Raw genomic sequence first — 21,193 nt, 5'->3', positions numbered from 1 at the left:
GGATGTAATATTACATAACTACATACGAGGGCTGTTCAAAAAATACGCGGACTGTTTGAATTGCGCGGCTCCAGTTGGTTCCAGGGGAATGCGCTTGGTGTCGCTAGGTTCGCACAGATCAGCTGATTACGACGCCATTTCCCGATTGCAGATATCTTCATTTGTGTATTAGCTACGCGGTTTTAAGTGAAGTGCGATTTTTTCGTTTGGCGGATTTCAGAATGAATGACCTGAAGGAGCAACGACTTGCTGTGAAATTTTGTGTTAAATTTGGAAAATCTGCGACTGAAACTTTCGCTATGCTTAACACGGCTTACAGTGATGTTGCTATGAAGCGTACGGCATGTTTCAAGTAGCATGAACGTTTTAAGGATGGTCGACAGTCCATTGAAGATGATGAGCGTCCTGGACGCCCTTCCACGTCAACTGACGACCCACACGTCGACAAAATCAACATCCTGGTGCGGGCAAATCGACGTCTGACTGTCAGGGAGCTTGCTGAAGAGTGTGGAATATCAGTTGGATCTTGTTACGAGATTTTGACCGAAACATTGAAGATGCACCGCGTTGCTGCGAAATTCAGCCCTCAGAACTCGTGAGTTTTTGGCCAAACACTCGATCACTGTTCTTCCCCACCCCCCACCCCTACTCACCTGACCTTGCTCCTTGCGATTTTTTCTTGTTCCCCAAACTCAAAAGACACTTGAAAGGAAGAAGATTTGAGACGATTCCCGAGATTAAGGCAAATGCGACGAAGGAGATGGAGGACATTACAAAAGAAGCGTACCAAGACTGTTTCAACAAGTGGAAACACCGTTGGGATAAGTGTGTGCGTTGGGATGGAGAGTACTTTGAAGGGGTCCCAGACCTGTAACTTCTAAATACAGTACATTTTGTTTTATGACGTTAGTACGCGTATTTTTTGAACAGGCCTCGTAACTAATACCTTCTACGTCAATGATCCCATTTCGTAGTACGTTTGTTGTCTTGTAAGTTAAAACATGGGCTTTCATAAGCACGATGAACACACCCTTTGAGTAGCTTTGTGCTAAATTAAAAATAAATTAAAAATTAAATACTGTACTTAACGTTCTTCTGTTTAAGATTAAAGTTTGTAATATAGAAAAAAATCATATAATCCTTTTTACCCATTTCATAATGTTTCAGTTTCTTTCCACTTAATACAAGAAATAGTTCCAAGCCTCAATAATTATGGTCCTTTAACAAGCACGCAATCTCTTCATTGCCCTAATCAGTGAAAAAAAGAATTGCGAATATAAACCTCGAAAATCTTATGCTACCGGGCAACTTAGATCGGCTGTTATTTTACATTTCAACGTAAGAAAATAAATACATTTTTAGTACAGTTTATACAGTGGCTCAATAGTTAGCTCGCAGGATTAAAAGACTAATAATGAGGTTCGATACCTGCTGTAAGAACAGTGCAAATTGGCCATTGTGTGCGTCTGTGTGTTTAAGTGCAAAGCTACGCAATGACCAATTTGCACTGTTCTCACAGCAGGTATCGAACCTCATTATTAGTCTTTTAATTCTGCGAGCTTACCATTGATGGTAGTACTATACTGTACTCTGATTACGTAAATATATGATGTTTGTTATGCAAGTTTGCAACAACCGAAAGTTTATAAAATATTAACAAATCCTAAGATATCTATTGTTGAACGTAATACTAGTATTATTCATGTATCAGCGTTAACCTTCCTCATTTCGGCGATAGAACTTACTGATGACGTTTCCACAGAAACTTGAGTCTGGTTTGTCTGTCCGTCCGAAGAAATCGTCTTCTGTTCTGAATCCACCATTGCTTAACACAACAATATAACAATTACTTGGCCTTGCTCCCTATGACTTAAAACAATAGTTCTTAGAAAACCCGGAGTAACTGAGCCGTGTAGTCGAAATATTAAAAATGATGTCTCTCACGTGTCCTATTGCAATACTTGCTCTGAGTCAAGTCGAGAAACAGGTTTGAAACAGGTTGTCTTCAAAAATCCGCTTTGATATACGTTAAGACTGAGACTACAGATTAAAGGTAAGATATTGTCTGTTTACGAATCACTTGTCGCGGTAGGTGGTATTGAGTCAAAAGCCATGTACAAGGACTTCAGTGGTCATACTGTGATGTTGCATAATACAATTAATGTAAACGGTTTTATGTATGAAATAAAAAAGTTCACAAACATTGTTCTGGAGCGTAAACATATAATACTAACTTCAAGTGCATTGTATTTTCCGCAATCACTGGTATACATACAAAGAGTACGAAACATTTTTGATCAACTACAGATGTACATGTAGACTGGTTATGACATTCATACAACAAGAAGAAACTGTATAATTTATAAACAACCTAGATTGACGTAAAGTCTTACCTACATGTCAGTATATTCGTTTTTAACCTGAAGATGACCTAGGAAGGTCGAAACGTTGTTCTCTCCTTATCAATAGAAGTGTTAATACCCAAACCAGCCGTTCTGAGATACATTTTTAATTCAAGTGGGTTTCTCGTCATCAAGTATATTCGTTTGTTAAACAGCATTACTTATATGTTATGATGCTGATTTGTTAAACAACGCCATTTACATATAAGATCGTTAGTTTATTTACTAATCTTCAGCTCAACACTTGATACGTTGTATGTAAGTCTGTTCTAGTTGATTGGTTGTTTTTAGCAAACTGCACAGTAGGCTTGTTTGGGAAATCGAATCCCTGATTTTACTGCTATAAATTCGTAACTTACCACTGACCCAATAGGGGCCCTCCTCTAGTCAATACCTATAGCTTCGGTATCACTGTCGATTCGCCACAGTAACAGGTAATTTTAGCCTATCCATTCAATCTGTCCATGCACATGTTTGACGTCTTTTAGAAAGTCTTGTTATTTAATATAAAAACGCGTTCATGTCTTAGTCTTACTTAATTCAGTAGTTCTAAAGGTAAGCCATTCTTCCCTGGATCTTGTTGCCTTCACAATCACACATGCATACAAGTATACTGGTAGAACAACCCAATATGCGCATGAATATACGTAAATACATTTCATGCACGATTCTGCTTACCTATTGTTAAACATTTCACTTCACTTGACAAACCTGAGTTCAGTTTTATGGGAAATACAAAAACGTAAGTAAAACAAAAAACAAAATTACCTTCAGAACTGGTAAAAAACAACAGTTCTATAATGCATTATAAATTCGAATATTGAAAATCTCTTGATCCTTCTGACTAAAAAACCTGGGGCAACACTTTCCCACTCCCTTATGCCGGTACTGCACCTCAAGGCAGGTATTGGTACAATGTGAACAGTAAACGAAATGAGCGAACAATTATCTACCTCGCTGCTGTACACTTATCAACACAGATACTCTTACTTACGATTTATAACAGAAATGAAAAACTTATTTCCCACCTAAAGACGACCAACTATTGCACCTAACAATGAATGTTACGTTATCTTACTGTTTCTAGGTAACAAACTTAAACTCTTTTTTCCTACCGTATCTTCAGCAGCACCTCTCATCATTACAAAACACGTAACAAAATTAATCAGTTCTTATGTTACTTGAGCAGGATCTTACGTACAACAGGTGTTAGAAGAACATATCGCAGACTCGTACTCGTGTTTTTATTGTATACTTGAACTTTCCCCTAGCGATAGTAGCAAGTACTACACTAACACTACTGCGGTGTATAGCTGTTTTGTTTGTTCTGTTAAGTGAAATATTATATCTTCTGTGCTCGCTACGACCATTGAAACTCGATTTTTATTAAACGTTATCATCCCTTAGACTTAACGCTAAGTCGCTTGGATGATGGGTTAGGTTATGGATAATTAGATATTCAGTCAATAGACTTGCATCGACATTTAGATTTCCAGCATAATTTTAATTAAATCATAGAGTCAGTTTAAATAACATATTTCAAAGTTTGGAAAATGTCATAGATTCAAAACATAGGGTAAAGACGTAATACAATAAATATAAGACTAACACAAACATCACAGCGACCTTAGACAAACATAATAAAACGTCTGTATTGGCAATTTTTGTGTAGTATTGACGTTGATAGATAAATTTAAACCCCAGGTAAATTTACTTAAAAGGAAATTCATAAATCCAGGCCATGTTAAATGTGGGGCAGAAGATAAAGTTGCACCAAAGGCCCGACCATTTAAAACCCACAACGACAACAAATGCTGAAAGTTTTGCGCATTGTATGCACTTGTATTTATATTGTATGTTATTCTGAGTAATGTCACACAACTGGGTATATAAAATTACTGAATATATAAACCAGGTAATGCCAGACAATTGTGTACATAGAACTGTTAAATATATAAACCAGGTAATGCCAGACAAATGTGTACATAGAACTGTTAAATATATAAACCAGGTAATTCCAGACAATTAACTATATAGAATATATATATATATATATATTCAGTAATGGCAAACAACTATGTATACAGAACTGTCGATTATATATTCTGAGTAACGCCAGACAACTGGGTATATAAAACTGTTAAATATATAAACAATATAATGCCAAACAATTATATCTATAAAAATGTTGAATATATATATTTAGAAATGGCAAATAACTATATATACAGAACTGTCGATTATATATTCTGAGTAGTGTCACACAACTGGGTATATAAAATTGTTAAATATATGAACTGAATAATGTCAGACAATTATATATACAGAACTGTTGAATATATATATATATATATGTATATTGAGTATATAAATGTGTCAAGATATTTTTGAAGACAGAGAAAACTCATCATGAAAGTTTTGACAATAAAAGGAAGTCCATTAGAATTTCTAAATATATTGTTAACGCTTTAAACACTTTAATCAGTGATGACGAGAAACCCACTTGTTGAGAAATTTATATGCAAAAAACGGCTCGTTTGGGCTGAGAAAACACTTTTACATAGAAGAGCGAACAACGTTTCGACCTTCTTCGGTCATGTGAACAGGAAGAAAACAATCAAATATAATTTCTTAACCTCAAAATTACAAGAACTGATACACAATTTCAAACAGAAATCCACCGAAAAATCACCCATACTGGACTATACATTCCTTGGGACTCAGCACATGAAACAAAACAAAAACTCAACATACTAAGAAACCAAATAAACACAGCCATAAAACTATGCTCACCAGATAAAATTAACGATGAATTAGACAAAATAAAACAATACTTCACCAACATCAATAAGTTTCCTCCACAAACCGTAGAAAACATTATACGCACACATCTAGACAGAAAGCAAAATCAACCAACTAAAGTAAATACAGCTCACGAATAAAAAAACCACGAAACCATATACTGCTGTATACCATATATTCCTGACATCAGCAAACAAATAACCAACATTTGGCAAAAATTAGTAACAAAATATGACATTCCAATTAATACCAAATTTATTCAAAAACCCGGCACAAAACTGAGGTCTATACTATGTAAAAACTACACTGACAAACACCACACCAACATTATTTATAAAATACAATGTGATAACTGCCACGACTTCTATATTGGAGAAACAAGTAGAAAAATGGAAACCAGATTCAAAGAACATAAAAAGTCACCTTCACACGTTTTCGAACACTGCAAGTCAAATAAACACAACATAACCATAGAAAACACTCAAATACTAAATAAAGAAACAAACATAAACAAACGCAAAATTAAAGAAGCCTTACTTATACAACAACTTAAACCCAAAATAAACCAATATAAAGGAACGCCTTTATACCTATATTAATAAAATAAAATAAATAAAATTATATATTCAAACATCTAATACCGCCCTCTACATTTCGACACACAGTTACACAACCCCTTTCAAACATGTGGTCAGCTTCCGGTCAGTTACCTCTTTCTTTGTGAACCTGACGATGACCGAAGAAGGTCGAAACGTTGTTCGCTCTTCTATGTAAAAGATTTTTCTCAGCCCAAACGAGCCGTTTTTGCATATAAATTTAAACACTTTAGTTAGGCACAACACATTTATTGAGTATCTACGTAGCATCGATGTTTTCGGTTATTTTAATTTGCAACTTCATGTATTGTTGCTAATTTTAGTTGTCTTCTCAAATCTATAACGTAACTGTGAAAGTAATCTGATCCAATGATTTCACAGATTACTCAATAACTATTTAACTTACTACCGTTCGTAAGTCTGCTCATGTAATATTCTTTCTCTATATAAGTAATGATGCTTTAGTGGCCTGTTTGTGTATAGTTTTTTGTTTATTTAAATGACAATACTTTTGATTCTGTTCATGTATAGCAGAGCGGTTTAACTTATGCATGCCTTAGTTTGTTCGTGTATAGTTCTTTGTTTGAGTGATAATGCATTAGTAGGTTTGTGCTCGTGTGTAATTCATTGTTTATACGAGTGACAATTCTTTAGTAAGTCTGTTCGTGCATAATTATTTCTTCACATAACTGGCAATACTTCAGTATGTCTGTTCGCATATAATAATTCTAAGGAGATGTTCCTATATTGGAGTGCTTGTTCGCAGTAGAATATAAATAGAACACGTTGTAATAGCCACATCATTATGGTTGAGTTTGATTATTGAACCAAGAACTGGGAGGAATTTCTACCCATAATTTCTTAGTTGTAGGGTAATATTTAGTGACAAGAGATGGGTGTCATTTCTTTGATAATTATTTTTTCTATCTCACGAGTGGAAAAGATTTACTGTAGAACAGATCACGTGATACTTGCTCTATAAACGCGACTAGGACAGCTGAGGACCACAGATAACAATCTCCTAGAACACTGGTCATTTGTTTTGGTTGACAACACTAACATACCAATACGGTGGAAGAACTTTGAAATTCTTGCTTTCTGGGACTTCAGATCAAGTTTTGTGGCAAATGTTGATAGCAGAAACTCTCTGGATATTCCTGTATTCTAGTTAAGACAATGGTAAATACATAGTCTTATGTAATGCGCTTATAAAAGCTAACAAAAACAATAACACTTGCCATGTTTAATAATTTCAGGGTCACAAAGTCAGAAGGTTATGAAACGCAAAAGATTAGTTCCATAAAAAGAAGAAGAAACCGTAACTTTAACCCTCATATCATGAATATAAGTCACGTGTGCTGTATTCAATATTGGATCCAGGAGTGTGGGTCCTAGGGGCTTTAACACTTCTGCTAATGCAAAATCGAAGAAAACAATAAACATCAGATAGGAATAAAAAGAAATACAAAGATGAAACTTATAAAAATATTATGTTTAATTATTTTATGGGAACACTTATGGTTGTATTCATGGACTCCCTGTAATGTGTAAAATGTTGATAAAGCCACAAAGGATCTCTTTCTTCGAAATTTTGATCGATTTAAAACCCACCACAGGTTATTGAAGGAATTCTTTTTATTGATTTGATTATCAAGCATTTTACCCCTCACGCTAGCCTATCAGTAAACAGCACTTGATGTAGTTTGATTCAGAGGTCACTTCAAGATCCTGATTCCAAAGGTCAGCTCCGTAAATAAATAAAATATATCATCGGTGGTAAATCAATAATATTTATCATTCGAACTTCTTGTTGTTAATCTACCAATGAAAAGTGAGAAAAACTGGACAAAGGGAGATTCTATAAACACTTCAGCTTTTCAAAAGGGATCCAGTCCCCTCTTAGATTCTTCGATATCCATTTATTTGTAACTCCCTTTAAAAATAATTGATCTTCCTCTAATTGTGTTATAATGTGAGATCATATCTGTAAGTCTGGTGAATAAATTCTATTTTACCCAAAAAGTAGTAACAAAATTGCACTTTAACACAGTATGAGGAATGTACAAGTCTTAGTAAAATGAGCATCATTTCACGGGATCTTTTTGTGCACTTAATATAGTGGATTTTCGAAACCTTAGATGATAGATGTATTATGGGAAAAATTCGAACTGGTTTCTGTACTAAGACGTAGAAAGAAATTTGTCTGTATCATTAATGCTTTATTTGCAATAGATGCGAGTATCCAAATAGAATCTGGATAACGAATTGCGACAGGAGTAGCCATTTCCGTTGACATATATTTTCATGTTGTTCCAGATGGATCTTTGCTTATATAACTAACAACATTTTAATAACTTTCTTTCTGTATGATTCCTAATAGTGCATTGGTTGTCCAAGAGGAAATCACAAATTTTGTTAGGCCCGGCATGGCTAGGTGGTTAAAGCGCTCGACTCGTAATCTGAGGGTTGCGGGTTCGAATCCCCGTCACAACCAAACATGCTCGCCCTTTCAGTCGTAGGATCGTTATAATGTTACTTTCAATCTCTCTATTCACTGATAAAAGAGTAGTCCAAGAGTTGGCGGTGGATAGCGATAACTAACTGCCTTTCCTCTAGTTTTACACTGCAAAATTAGGGACGGCCAGAGCAGATAGTCCTCGTGTAGCTTTGCGCAAAATTCAAAAACAAACAAACAAATAAATTGTGTTTCATGTACTTAAATCACATGAGATAATAAACACAAAAAAATATAATACAAAGTGATAATAACCTTAGTGTTGAGAATGTGACAATTTTGGAAAACATATGAATAGAAGACATCAAGAAGATAAAAATGAATTACGCAGATGGTGCTTAGTTCGGGCAAGGGTGATCCTTTTATAGTAAAACATCAGTATTTTCTCATGTTTCTTGATAATCGATTACATCTGCACCTATCAGCTAATTTGATAATAAGTTTAGATAAGACATTTTATGCTGTTGTTTAAGAAAATTGTAATTCATGTCAGAAACAAGTTCATTCTGGAATAAATTAAATATATCCGTACAAGTAACTCGAAGCATGAACTACCAAAAGGTATCAAGCAACGCTGCAGCCATCTGTTAGTATAAATATGAACTGAACAATTTTTACGCAAAGCTACTCGAGGGCTATCTGCGCTAGCCGTCCCTAATTTTGCAATGTAAGATTAGAGGGAAGGCAGCTAGTCATCACCACCCGCCGCCAACTCTTGGGTTACTCTTTTACCAACGAATAGTGGGATTGACCGTCACATTATAATGCCCCCGGCTGAAAAGGTGAGCATGTTTGGCGCGACAGGGATGCGACCCGCGACCCTCAGATTATGAGTCGAACCCTTTAACCCACCTGACCATGCGGGGCCAAGTGTTTGTATTAATGAGTAAAAGACAAAAAATTTTGTGCCTCTCATGTATCGGTTATAATGTCAAATATTGTTGTTGTTTTGTGGTGCACTTGCTTCTCTGAATATTAACTCTTATTCGTTATAAAGCCGGCGAGGGCGTGTGACCCTAGAGGTTAGCGTATCCAGACTGTGAATTTGAGGCTTCGTAGTTTGGCACACATTGCTGCCAAAACACTTTATACGCTTTGGAAAGGTGGATATCGCTCCAAGAATGATGATAATATCATATTATCTGATTAAACAAGAGTAACCCAAGAACTGGTGGTGGATGTTATTTATTAGCTACCTTCCCTCTAATTTATTAGTTCAAAATTAGCAAAAGCCTTTGTATAGCTTTGCGTGAACTTCTGAAACAAACACCACTGTGATTTCTGCTGTACTAAAAATCTGAGTCGAGTCCTCTAATTAAAAAGAAACAACAGCTATGGAGGTATGATATTAATATTAAAAAGTACGATTGTGACGTGACCTTATTACCAGGTGACTTATACCCATAATGTGAGGGTAAAATTTACGTTTTTTCTCTATTTTATGAAACTAATTTTTTGTTTTCGCAACCTCCTGACTTTGTGACTTCGGCATTATTAGACACAAGTGTTATTGTTTTTGTTAGTTTTCATAAGCGTATTACATAAGTTTATGTATTTCAAATTTAGTTTAGTAAACATTTAATCGAATTGCATTTTGTGTTAACGGAACCGCTTAATGAGCAGGACAAATGAACAGAGCCAGTTAATAGATCATGTCAACAATTAATATTCAGGACACGTTAATAAAACTGATTAGTAACCATTATTTATATTGATAGAGTTAGTTCATATCCAAGGTGATAAACATTGCTTATGTTAACAGAGTAAGCCATTATTCAAGATAGATTAATACAATGTTATTTTAATAATCACTGAATAGTTAAACTAAGCTTGTCAATATTCATGACTGAGTCAATATCCAACAAAGTAGTACAGTTTTTCAACGTTTATCTCAAAAGTGTATTTGGTTGTACAAGCTACCAGAAGCCTGCAGGTTTTCTCTGTACATAAATATTATACTGTTGTCAATGTTACATAGATACGGTACCAGCTTTCTTTAGATATAGTACCAGTCTGCTCTCTTATAACAAATAGAAGTTGGATTTTGTGTTACGAATTGATGAAATAATTATAGAACACCAAAAGGTTACAGAGTATGAGGGTTTAAAGCGGAAAAGCTTGTGTGTTAAAATATTGAAGCAAATAGTGCATCTGTCTGCAAATGGTTTCATACACATAAGAATATATATATATATATATATCTGAGGACGGTCTCTGTGATATATGGGTCAGCACTGAGATGGGCGTCCTGCGTGAAAAGATTCAGTCCACTCACACTTCAAGTAAAAATTACTCTTTCTGGATTTAGTATAACAGTCAGAGTGGCTTTCTTACACCAACCTTCCATTACTTATATTGTGTAGTATCTCTAAGGATCGAAGGTTCGACCAAACATGCTCGCCTTTTCTGTGACAATCACTTCCACTATACAATGGTAAAAGAGAAGCTAAGAATGGATGGTGAGTGATGATGACTAGCCTTCTTCCCTCTAGTCTTGTACTGTGAAATTAAGGAGGTTAGCACAGATAACCTTCATGTAGCTCTAATCGAATATCAAAACAGAGAATTCATTCCTACGGACAAAATTATCTAATATTTTTTGTGGTTTGTTTGTTTTTGAATTTCGCACAAAGCTACACGATGGCTATCTGAGCTAGTCGTCCCTAATTTAGCAGTGTAAGACTAGAGCGAAGGCAGCTAGTTATCACCACCCACCGCCAACTCTTGGGCTACTCTTTTACCAACGAATAGTGGGATTGACCGTCACATTATAACGCCCCCACGGCTGGGAAAGGGCGAGCATGTTTGGTGCGATCGGGATGCGAACCCACGACCCTCGGATTATGAGTCGAACCCTTTAACCCACCTGACCATGCCGGGCCATTTTTTGAGTGTGGTTTCAACGTTTGTGTAATAAGATAATTACGACAGATATATATATATAAAGAAGTTTAAGATGCCAGATATATTCATACTTTACAAACATCTGCCTCTTTAATATTTTTACTCAAACGTTTTCATAATCACAAAGTTAACGACAGTCTTTGTTTTTAAACCTGTGTTGTTGTTTTAACGTTAATTTACACAGTGGACTGACTACCAGCGATCTGGCTTCCTCAGGAAATCAATCCCTAGGGTTTAGTATTGTAAACCTGTAAATTTATCGCTTACACACCGAAGACATTTTCTAAAAACAGATATAATATTTTTATATGTTAAATGATTTTCGTTGAATATAACGTTAACTCCTACATTTGTCAATTTAAAAAAAAAAAGACATTCGATTATAACAATAACATTTACTGGGAGTTTCTATTTTAGTATCTTGACTAAACTAATCACAAACGACTCCGGTTTCATTAACTTTATTTTCAATTTTGTTAACCCTACGAATGTCTTCAAACAAACATCAAAAATAATATGTTGTCTTTTTTTTTTTTAATCTAGGACGTAGCTGCTACTAACTTTACAACTGGTTTCAATAAACAACTATAATATGTTGGTTTCCCAAAATCTAGGACGTGGCTGTTATTAATTCTACGACTGGTTTCAATAAAAATCTTAAAGATGATAATATTAAAATATATATATATATATATATTACTTGAGTAGTCTTGCATAACTAAATATACAGAGGCCAAGTACATTACAGGTCTTATCGTATCTGACAACAGTGCATCTTGAGAATAGCACTGCAGAGTAGTTTCTGTTTCATCGTAAAACTGTAATGTCCGAAAAACACCATTAATCTCTGTTGTTTTCCATAATCTATCTAGTTTAAGAGTATGAGTTTCCCAGCATCCGTTTGGATCAAACAGACATCCATGGCTCCTGCATCCAGCAAATCGATCAGTGTATCTTTGTGTAAAATAGCATTAATAATCATTTCATTCTCCAGATATTTATGGTATGCTACAATTAAACAAATGTGTTGTGGAAGCAACTTAAGTCGCTTTTGAGATGGTGATTTGTCTTGACTTTGTTGCCTGTAGCACGTGAACGGCTTGTAACCATGACCTTTGTGCTCGTCGATTTTCAAATGTTAGAAGATGTCCCTTTTTGGTCATCACATCTGGGATACAACTTGTTGTAGGTCTCTCTTTGCATTCTACTGGTGACCCAAGTCAAACCATATTCCCCTGTTTCCCAATTCCATTAAGTATAACAGATGTTCCCCTCTTGGAAGTTTTAAATTCATGATCTAAACGTATTTTATGATCCAATATATAGATGTTTTGCGTTGAAAAGGGCTGTCACATACCTTTCCAAAATCGATAGATCGTCTGTGGCATCACACGACCTACGGACACCAAACAATTTGAAAAAGTAGTTCTGATACATTCCGTTCCACCGCAACGTTTTTTGGCTGTGATTATCACGTTAGCAGCTAATTTGTATATTTAAAATAATGGTATTATAACATATTACTGACATATTATTATTTTCTTACTGAGCAAAATCCTACCAGTACGGAAACAGCTCAACCGCAAGAAAATCTTCAGCCTTATTCAGCAACAAGGAAGTAACACTATAGTTTATTTGTTTAAATTAAAATCTCCCAAGATAGCAATTACGATTCCATTGAAAGCATAGATAATCAATCTATACATGTTCTTGTCAAAGTCAGCCACCTGACATACAGAAAACCTCAAAAAACATATTTTCCATTTATTTCTAAACCACTATTCAAACACATTCTACATCTTTTTCAACCACAATTATCGCAGGTAATGTTGTCCTTTCCCTTACTACCACTGTAATCCGTGATTTATCTTAAAATTGTTTAAATGAAATATTCTAGATCTCATTTTATTCAAGTTTCAATAATATCCAGCATATCAAGTATTACGTTACTTTACCGGTGGTTCAGGGGTGAGCCTAAGTACCTATATTGCTACAAATTGGGGTTCGAGCCATGTTATAGGCACAGCTCAGATAGCCATTTTGTGCAGATTGGTGCTAAAACAACAATAAAAAACTTTTAATTCAATGAAGTTATTGCAAAGAGTTCTAGTATTAATACAAAAGAAATTTAGCTTATGAACAATCTTAGCATTTAGCTGCTACATAATAAATTAAGCATAGATAAAGTTAGATATTCAAGAGGTGCCAAGGAGCAGTTGAAGTGTCCCAAAGAGACACCCATTGGTGGCGCACATAGCAGCGAATGTGTTAACAATATTACCAACTAGTATATTCTAACCACGCCTCCAAATCCCTCGAAACGAAAGAAAGTTCCCCACAAACCATTTAAACTTAATTTAAATAATAACACCTTCCCATCTTTTCTTAACACAAGTATAGAACTCTGAAAGAGTTACTTCGCGATTTCTATCCGAAAATCTCAGAAGTCTTTTGTACTTGGTTAGTAACTCTTAAGTGTTCCCGTCGTTAGTACCTTCCAATATCCTGAAGCCTGATATCCAGTAAGCACATTCTAGTCCCAGTTGTCCTCAGCACTACATTAGGTTTACGTTATTCAGTTTCTATAAATTCTTTGCCTTCATTTACCGTGTATTGTTGTATTTTAATCTCCTTCGTTAACCGTGTATTTTTGTATTTTAATCTCCTTCATTTACTGTGTATTTTCGTATTTTAATCTCCTTCATTCACTGCGTATTTTTGTATTTTAATCTCCTTCATTCACTGTATATTTTTGTATTTTAATCTCCTTCATTCGCTGTGTATTTCTATATTTTAATCTAATCTCCTTCATTTACTGTGTATTTTCGTATTTTAATCTCCTTCATTCACTGCGTATTTTTGTATTTTAATCTCCTTCATTCACTGTATATTTTTGTATTTTAATCTCCTTCATTCGCTGTGTATTTCTATATTTTAATCTAATCTCCTTCATTCACTGTGTATTTTTGTATTTTAATCTCCCTCATTCACTGTGTATTTCTCTATTTAAATGTGTTTTGTTTACTAAGTATTTCAATGCGTTCTTCATTCGGCCCGGCGTGGCCAAGTGTGTTAAGGCGTTCAACTTGTAAATTGAGGGTCGCTGGTTCGAATTCTCATCGCACCAAAGATGCTCGGCCTTTCAGCCGTCGGGGCATTATAATGTGACGGTCAATCCCACTATTTGTTGGTAAAAGAGTAGCCCAAGAGTGGGTGGTGACGACTATCTGCCTTCCCTCTAATCTTACACTGCTAAATTAGGGAGGGCTAGCGCAGATAGTTCTTGTGTAGCTTTGCACGAAATTAAAAAAAAAACACGTTCTTCATTGATAAAGAGTTTCTTTATTTTAATGTGCTTTACTCATTCTGTATTTCTGTATTTTAATGTGATTTATTCACTGTGTATTTTCGTATCATAACCTTCTTCATTCACTGTGTATTTCAGTCTCCTTCATTCGTTGCGCATCTCGGCATGTGTTCCAAGGTAAACTCCAACTATTGTTTAAAGAAATAAACTCTACCAAGTTACACTAAGTTACTCTAGTACTCGTTATGAGGTAGAAGAGAAAGACTGTGGTGTAATTATATAAGTTTTCAGTGTTTGTGTGTGTTTTTTTTAATACAAAAACTGTTACACTAAGGGCAATCCGTGCATAATTGTAAGCAAAACGATTTTACTGGCTGGTAAAACGACAAACAAAAATTATTTCCACATTACCTATTTTACTTCAAGCCTTAAATTAAGGTGGATGGAGGTTAGGTTTGTTTTTTTGTTTGTCAGCAAAATTTCTCTCGAACGGCTAAATGATTTGGACGAAAGTTGGTACACCTTTTGATAATGACCTAACTTATAAGTGAGGAGTTTTGGAATGTCAAGGTCAAATGTCACGAAAATACAGTTAAAAAAAAAATCCGTATCTGTTAATACGGAGACTGATATTTCACACAATATTTTGGTTTTTGATTCAATCACAAATTATCGAAATTTGTTGAAATTCGGTGGACGTATGTGGAATATTATTCATCATTGTCCTACCAAAAATGGTCCGTGTCTATTGATAACGATTAACATACTGACACATTTTTATATTTTTAAAAGCCGATTATGATCAACTTTGCGTGGTGGAAGTATGCCCCCTACTGAGTGCCCAACAAGCTCAACACTATTCTTACTCGAGTTTTGTATAGTATCATGTTACACTTCATTGATAAATTCTAAATACTGTTTAAATCTGAGTTAAGATGCATGCATTCTGTTTTTCAAAGTTTTATATTACGATACACACATGAAAACAAATCTGCTATAATACATCAGTATCAATTATATTGGGAACAGTTAATTTGTGTTGAGCTCTGACTTCTTTTTTTACTCCTATGATCATATGCCTGTACAGCTTTGTATTATTTAATTGTACATCGTTTATTTTGCTTAACTGCGTGGTTGATTAAGTGTAGCAACTGACTTATAATCTTCTATCAGCTTGTAGAAACATTCGATTAACTTTAGGGTCACCCCTACTTCAGCTTTTGTAACTATTTGTTTGTTTGTTTGTTTTTGAATTTCGCTCAAAGCTACTCGAGGGCTATCTGTGCTAGCCGTCCCTAATTTAGCAGTGTAAGACTAGAGGGAAGGCAGCTAGTCATCAACACCCACGGCCAACTCTTGGGCTACTCTTTTACCAACGAATAGTGGGATTGACCGTCACTTTATAACGCCCACACGGCTGAAAGGGCAAGCATGTTTGGCGCGATGGGGATGTGAACCCGTGACCTTCAGATTACGAGTCGCACGTCTTAACACCCTTGGCCATGCCGGGCTTTTACTAGCAATGTAGAAATCATTATAACCGTTTCATATTTTATCCTTTGTAATTAATGTTAGTGAAAATTTTCGTATTTTATCGTAAGTTAACGTTCACTAGCCTCCCCTTCTCATAATGTTGAATTTTGAAATATTGTTAAAATTCGGACGATATCAAAATTAATTGATTAAAAACGAACACTCACGTATTTTGTGGTAAAATAGAATTTTGGATGTAGTTTAATGTATAACTAAGATAAGACATTATCCCTCTTGCAGTACGAACATATACACGTTAGTTATTATTTACCTTCATAACGCCTCTACAAAGAGTTTTGTCGCGAAAAACAACAGCATATTGTGTTAACGGCTTTGTCTGGTCTCGATCAATATTTAAATTGCGAGCTGGGAAGTTCAGGTACCGTTTATAACTCTTCCTCCTAACGACTTTGATTCGTTTTGTTTATTTTGAATTTCGCGCAAATCTACACAAGAACTATCTGCGCTAGCCATTCCTAATATAGCAATGATAGACTCTATAGAGGGAGAGCAGCTATTCGATATCATCCACCGCCAACTCTTGGGCTACTCTTTTACCAGTGACTAGTAGGATTGACAGTAACATTATAATACCACCATAACAGAAAGGTGTGGCGGTTTTATTTTTATATACAGTGGTACCTCGGTTCTCGAACTTAATCCGTGCCTGAAGGCTGTTCGCAAACCGAATCAATTTTTCCCATAAGAAATACTGTAAATTAAATTAATCCGTAACAGACCTCCAAAAATTACGCATTATGAAGCATTTTAAGTAAAAACATTGCTTATTTACACCTGTATATTAATACTTACATGCATAAAGTAAACCACAAAAACATGGAGGATATTAAAGTGATTTTTCCAGAACTCCCTGTGCCAGAGGTCACTTTCTTTATCTGTGCTGAGGAGAGCTGATGGCATAAGTGAAAGGTGGTGAGGAACGTAGAGAGTATGAGGGTCATTATTGTTTGGAAGGGGAGTCACTTTCCATAAAAATGTCAGGTAACTCTCCTTCTAGAGTTTTATCTCTTTTCTGTCTCTTTACACCGCTGCAACCTGCTTGAGATTCACTGGACCTATTTCTCACTAAAATCTTGTCTGATAAGGTTTGTTTCTGCCTGCATTTTAAAATGCTTCTGAAGTAAGATATGGCATTGTCATTGAAAAGGTTTATGCTGCGGTTTGCTACAGCTTTGTCAAGTGAAAGTTTTCTACAAAACTTTGTAACTCTCCCCATTTTCCACACATTTTCTTGATTAGTGAACTAGGAACATCCTCCCTTCCCTCCTCCTCATCTGAAGACATTTCCTCAGTTGCCTTTTGTTGCTGCTCCTTCTGAAGTTCTTCTGTGGTGAACTTAATGTTGTGGTTTTCCACCATCTCCTCTACATCATCACCAATCACATCCAAGCCCATACATTTGCCTAGTGAGACAATATCCTCGACAACAGGCTCAGCCTTAAAGCCTTCAAAGTCTCTATCTGCTACTGAGTCTGGCCACAATTTCTTCCAGGCTGAGTTTATGGTCCTTAAAGACACTTCCCTCCAGGCTTTGTCTATGATCCTCAGGCAATGGAGGATATTAAAGTGATTTTTCCAGAAGTCCCTGTGCCAGAGGTCACTTTAAAGCACCTTTGAAACAGCGCTTTGGTGTAGAGTTTCTTAAAGTTCGATATGACCTGCTGGTCCATAGGCTGAATGAGAGGAGTCGTGTTGTTAGGGGGCAAGAGTTTCATCGTAATGAACTCCACCAACCCGTCCTCCAAGCCTGGTGAGTGAGCAGGTGCATTGTCTATCACAAGAAGGGTCTTGAGTGGCAACTGTTTTTCCGTGAGATAATTCTTTACGCTTGGGGCAAACACTTCATGGACCCACTCCATAACAAAATGCCTGGTTACCCATGCTTTACTATTAGCTCTCCACATGATATTTAGTTTATTTTTCAGGATATTATTTTTCTTAAAAACCCTCGGGTTCTCAGAATGGTACACAAGCAAAGGCTTAAGTTTTACTACATAACAATTGAGTTAGTCTGTCCTTCATTGGTTTGTGTCCTAGCAGTGACTTCTCCACCTTGGTGATGTAGGTCCTCTTTGGCATTTTCTTCCAAAAGAGACCTGTCTCATCACAGTGGAACACTTGTTGGGGAATAAAGCCCTCAGCTTCTACATAGTTCCTAAATTCCCTAACAAATTTATCAGCAGCGTCTGGCACCCTCCCCATATCTCACCACACTGTGTATGCCACTTCTCTTCCTAAATTTTTCAAACCATCCCCTACTGGTCTTAAAGACATCACTTGTATCAGCACTCGTTGCAGGGGTGTTTTTCAGGAGGTCAGCGTGCAATTACTTTGCTTTCTCACAAATGATAGTCTCAGAAATGCTAACACCAGATAACTGTTTTTCGTTTACCCAAATCAACAACAGTTTTTCTACCTCTTCCATTGTTTGTGATCTTTGTTTCGTAAGCACTGTCACTCCTCCTGCAACATCAGCTCCTTTGATGACCTCTTTCATTTTCAGTATGGTGCAGACTGTAGACTTTGCCATACCAAACTGTGTAGCAAGGTCAGACACGCGAACACCACTCTCACACTTCGCTATGAGATCTTTTTTCACCTCTATTGTGGCTCTTAACAGCTTTTCTTTTTGGTTTGCTGCTTTCATTATCCTTCTTTGACCCCATGTGGCTTATTTAATCACAATATTTAGAAAAACAACAAAGAAAAACGAGAACGTTCACAGCAGATTTTAGCGGGTGTGTGGACTGAGCGACAGGTGCGGGTAAAATGTTTTGGGCAAGCTTGGCGTGGGCCGAAAATGGTCGAAGGGTCGTTCGGGTCATCAGTCGGGTTATTTCGGGGGTTCGGGCCACAACAGCTTGGTTCGGGAACCGAGTTTATGTTCGACAACCGAGACAATTTTTTCTCAAAAAATATGTTCGAAAACCGAATTGTTCGAGAAAGGAGTCGTTCGACAACCGAGGTACCACTGTATTTATTTTAATATCGATGTTTGTTTCAGTTAGATATACAGTTACAAACGCCTGTAACTTATACTGTTAAATGTACATTGTGAAATTCCCGCGTATTCATTAAATTTGTAGACGATTCTCGAATGTAAGAACCACAATGTACAATGTGTGTATGTAAATACTAGTGATCGTCAGTATTCTTGCTTTAACTGAAAGTTCTAGAAACTGTCTTCTCAAACTCATAAAAGGTAATCAACGCAACTCGTGAGGGACACTATATATTATTGAGTTGCTACAGTTAGTATAATATAAACCTCGAAAACGATAACTGTGATTAATGGCTATTATTCGGGAACTTTAGATATTTGACCAGGACTTTTATAGATTTCAAACATTACAAAACGTTTAACTTCAGTGGATTAATCTCGGACGTTAGTATTTATGCGAAGACATTATATGACTTTAGCAATAAAAAAGCCCACATGTGATCAGCGAAGAGCTAGCTAGCTCCCCGTTAAGAGAATCGTAATTATACCAACTCAGAATTAATTCACTTGTAGTGAAGTTGCGGGTTCGAATCCCGCTACACCAAAATATGCTCTACCTTTCAGCCATGGGAGCATTATAAGTTTATCATCAATCTCACTATTCGTTGGTAAAAGAGTAGCCTAAGAGTTGCCGGTGGGTGGTGATGACTAGCTGCTTCCCTCTAGTCTTACTCTGCTATATTAAGAGCTTTGCACGAATTAAAAAAAAAAAAAACTCGCAGTGAATTCTTGATAAGATATCAAGGAAGTTCCGGATCGGATAAAAGAATCAATATTATTTATAAGTTTGTAAACTTTTCTTATATAAATGATTATTTATAATTATTTATAAAAACCGTCATTATAAATTGTATTAATGTTTGTATATTAAAAGATATTCGTATTAAGAAAGAAAAACAACTGTGTGTATCAATCTTGATATCATAAGTTTAATACATATCAACATTTAATTAACTTCCGAATTTATATTATAATTTAACTCAGTTTCAGACTATGTTAACTCGTGATACATAATATAATAAATTGGAAGCTCATCAGAGAGAAAATACATTACGTAACAAGGGGAGAAAATTTTTGTTGGCTTTTATTTATTAGCACGCGTTTCCCCACTTTATAAATTAGTAATTACAGCTGTAACGCCAACAGTTTAAGCTATTATTACCAGTGGTTGAGCGTCCCAGCCCAACAAGTTGTGATTATTAAAACGTCTATTTCACATTAGCCATTTATCGTGGCACAATTTTTGTCATTGATTTGTTTTATTTTCGATATCATCGTTCAACAGCAGTTTTGTTGGCTGATTTTTGACACATGGTTAGCCCGATAACACTTCTACTGTGTTTGTTGGGAACAATTATACTTCATAAGGTACTAGCTGGAGTACTGCCCCCCAGTAGCACAGCAGTATGTCTGCGGACTTACAACGCTAAAAACCGGGTTTTGATACCCGTGGTGGGCAAAGCACAAATGGCCCATTGTGTTTTGTGTGTGTCACATTCAAAACAACAGGGATTCTCAACTGTTTTAGACCTGCGGAGCTTCACATCAGAAAGAAAAAAAACATTCTGGAGCTTTAATATAAAAAATACACTACAAATAGAAACAATAAATATTACTTCAAGCTCTTAGAATATAAATTTATTAAAAATATCAATATTTAAAGAAAAAATTTACTTCTACTTACCTGTTCAAAAATTTCTGTTTGCAAAATTTATATCAGTAAAAGTACAGTGTACTTATTTATTTATTAGTGGCTCAGATGGGCTTGCTTTTGTTCACAAAGTAGTTCAATATTTGGAGTTATGTTTGTTACCTGTAAGCGCAAATCATCTTCAATATTTAACCTGTTTCCAAATTTAGTCTTTTTAGCTGTATACAGTGAAAATGTTTGCTCACGAAGATATATTGTTGGAAAACGCACCAAAATTTTCAAAGCTGTGTTACTTATTTCTGGGTATTCTATGGCCATTTGAATCCAAAATTGTGTAATTTCTTCCTGCTGAATTTTTATAGAGTGTAATCAGTTTGAACTTCTAAAAGCTGTTCTTTCTCTTTCAGAGGCAAGTCGTTAATATTTGCAAAGTCAACAAAGGAATTTTGAATCCACAGTAA

The 21,193-nt window shown here is 35.7% G+C and overlaps 1 protein-coding gene across 4 annotated transcripts in view; it reads right to left on the bottom strand.

Annotated features, from left to right (window-relative positions):
* The window catches only part of LOC143226237 (prolyl endopeptidase FAP-like), a 125,001-nt gene that overhangs the window by 81,035 nt on the left and 22,773 nt on the right, over positions 1-21,193 (bottom strand). The window contains exon 1 of one of the 4 annotated variants that reach the window (XM_076456996.1): positions 3,518-3,649. The exons of 1 other annotated variant lie outside the window; for it this stretch is intronic. In XM_076456996.1, coding sequence (XP_076313111.1) covers positions 3,518-3,544 — 27 coding nt within the window. In that variant the 5' untranslated portion in view covers positions 3,545-3,649. Of the gene's footprint in view, positions 1-1,745; positions 1,928-3,517; positions 3,650-21,193 lie in introns of those variants that run through there. 2 more of the 4 variants (XM_076456998.1, XM_076456995.1) reach the window with 2 other exon arrangements.

The sequence above is a fragment of the Tachypleus tridentatus genome, chromosome 9 (assembly GCF_004210375.1).
Source record: "Tachypleus tridentatus isolate NWPU-2018 chromosome 9, ASM421037v1, whole genome shotgun sequence".
Taxonomy (NCBI): domain Eukaryota; kingdom Metazoa; phylum Arthropoda; class Merostomata; order Xiphosura; family Limulidae; genus Tachypleus; species Tachypleus tridentatus.
This window is presented reverse-complemented; position numbering and strand designations above follow the sequence as displayed.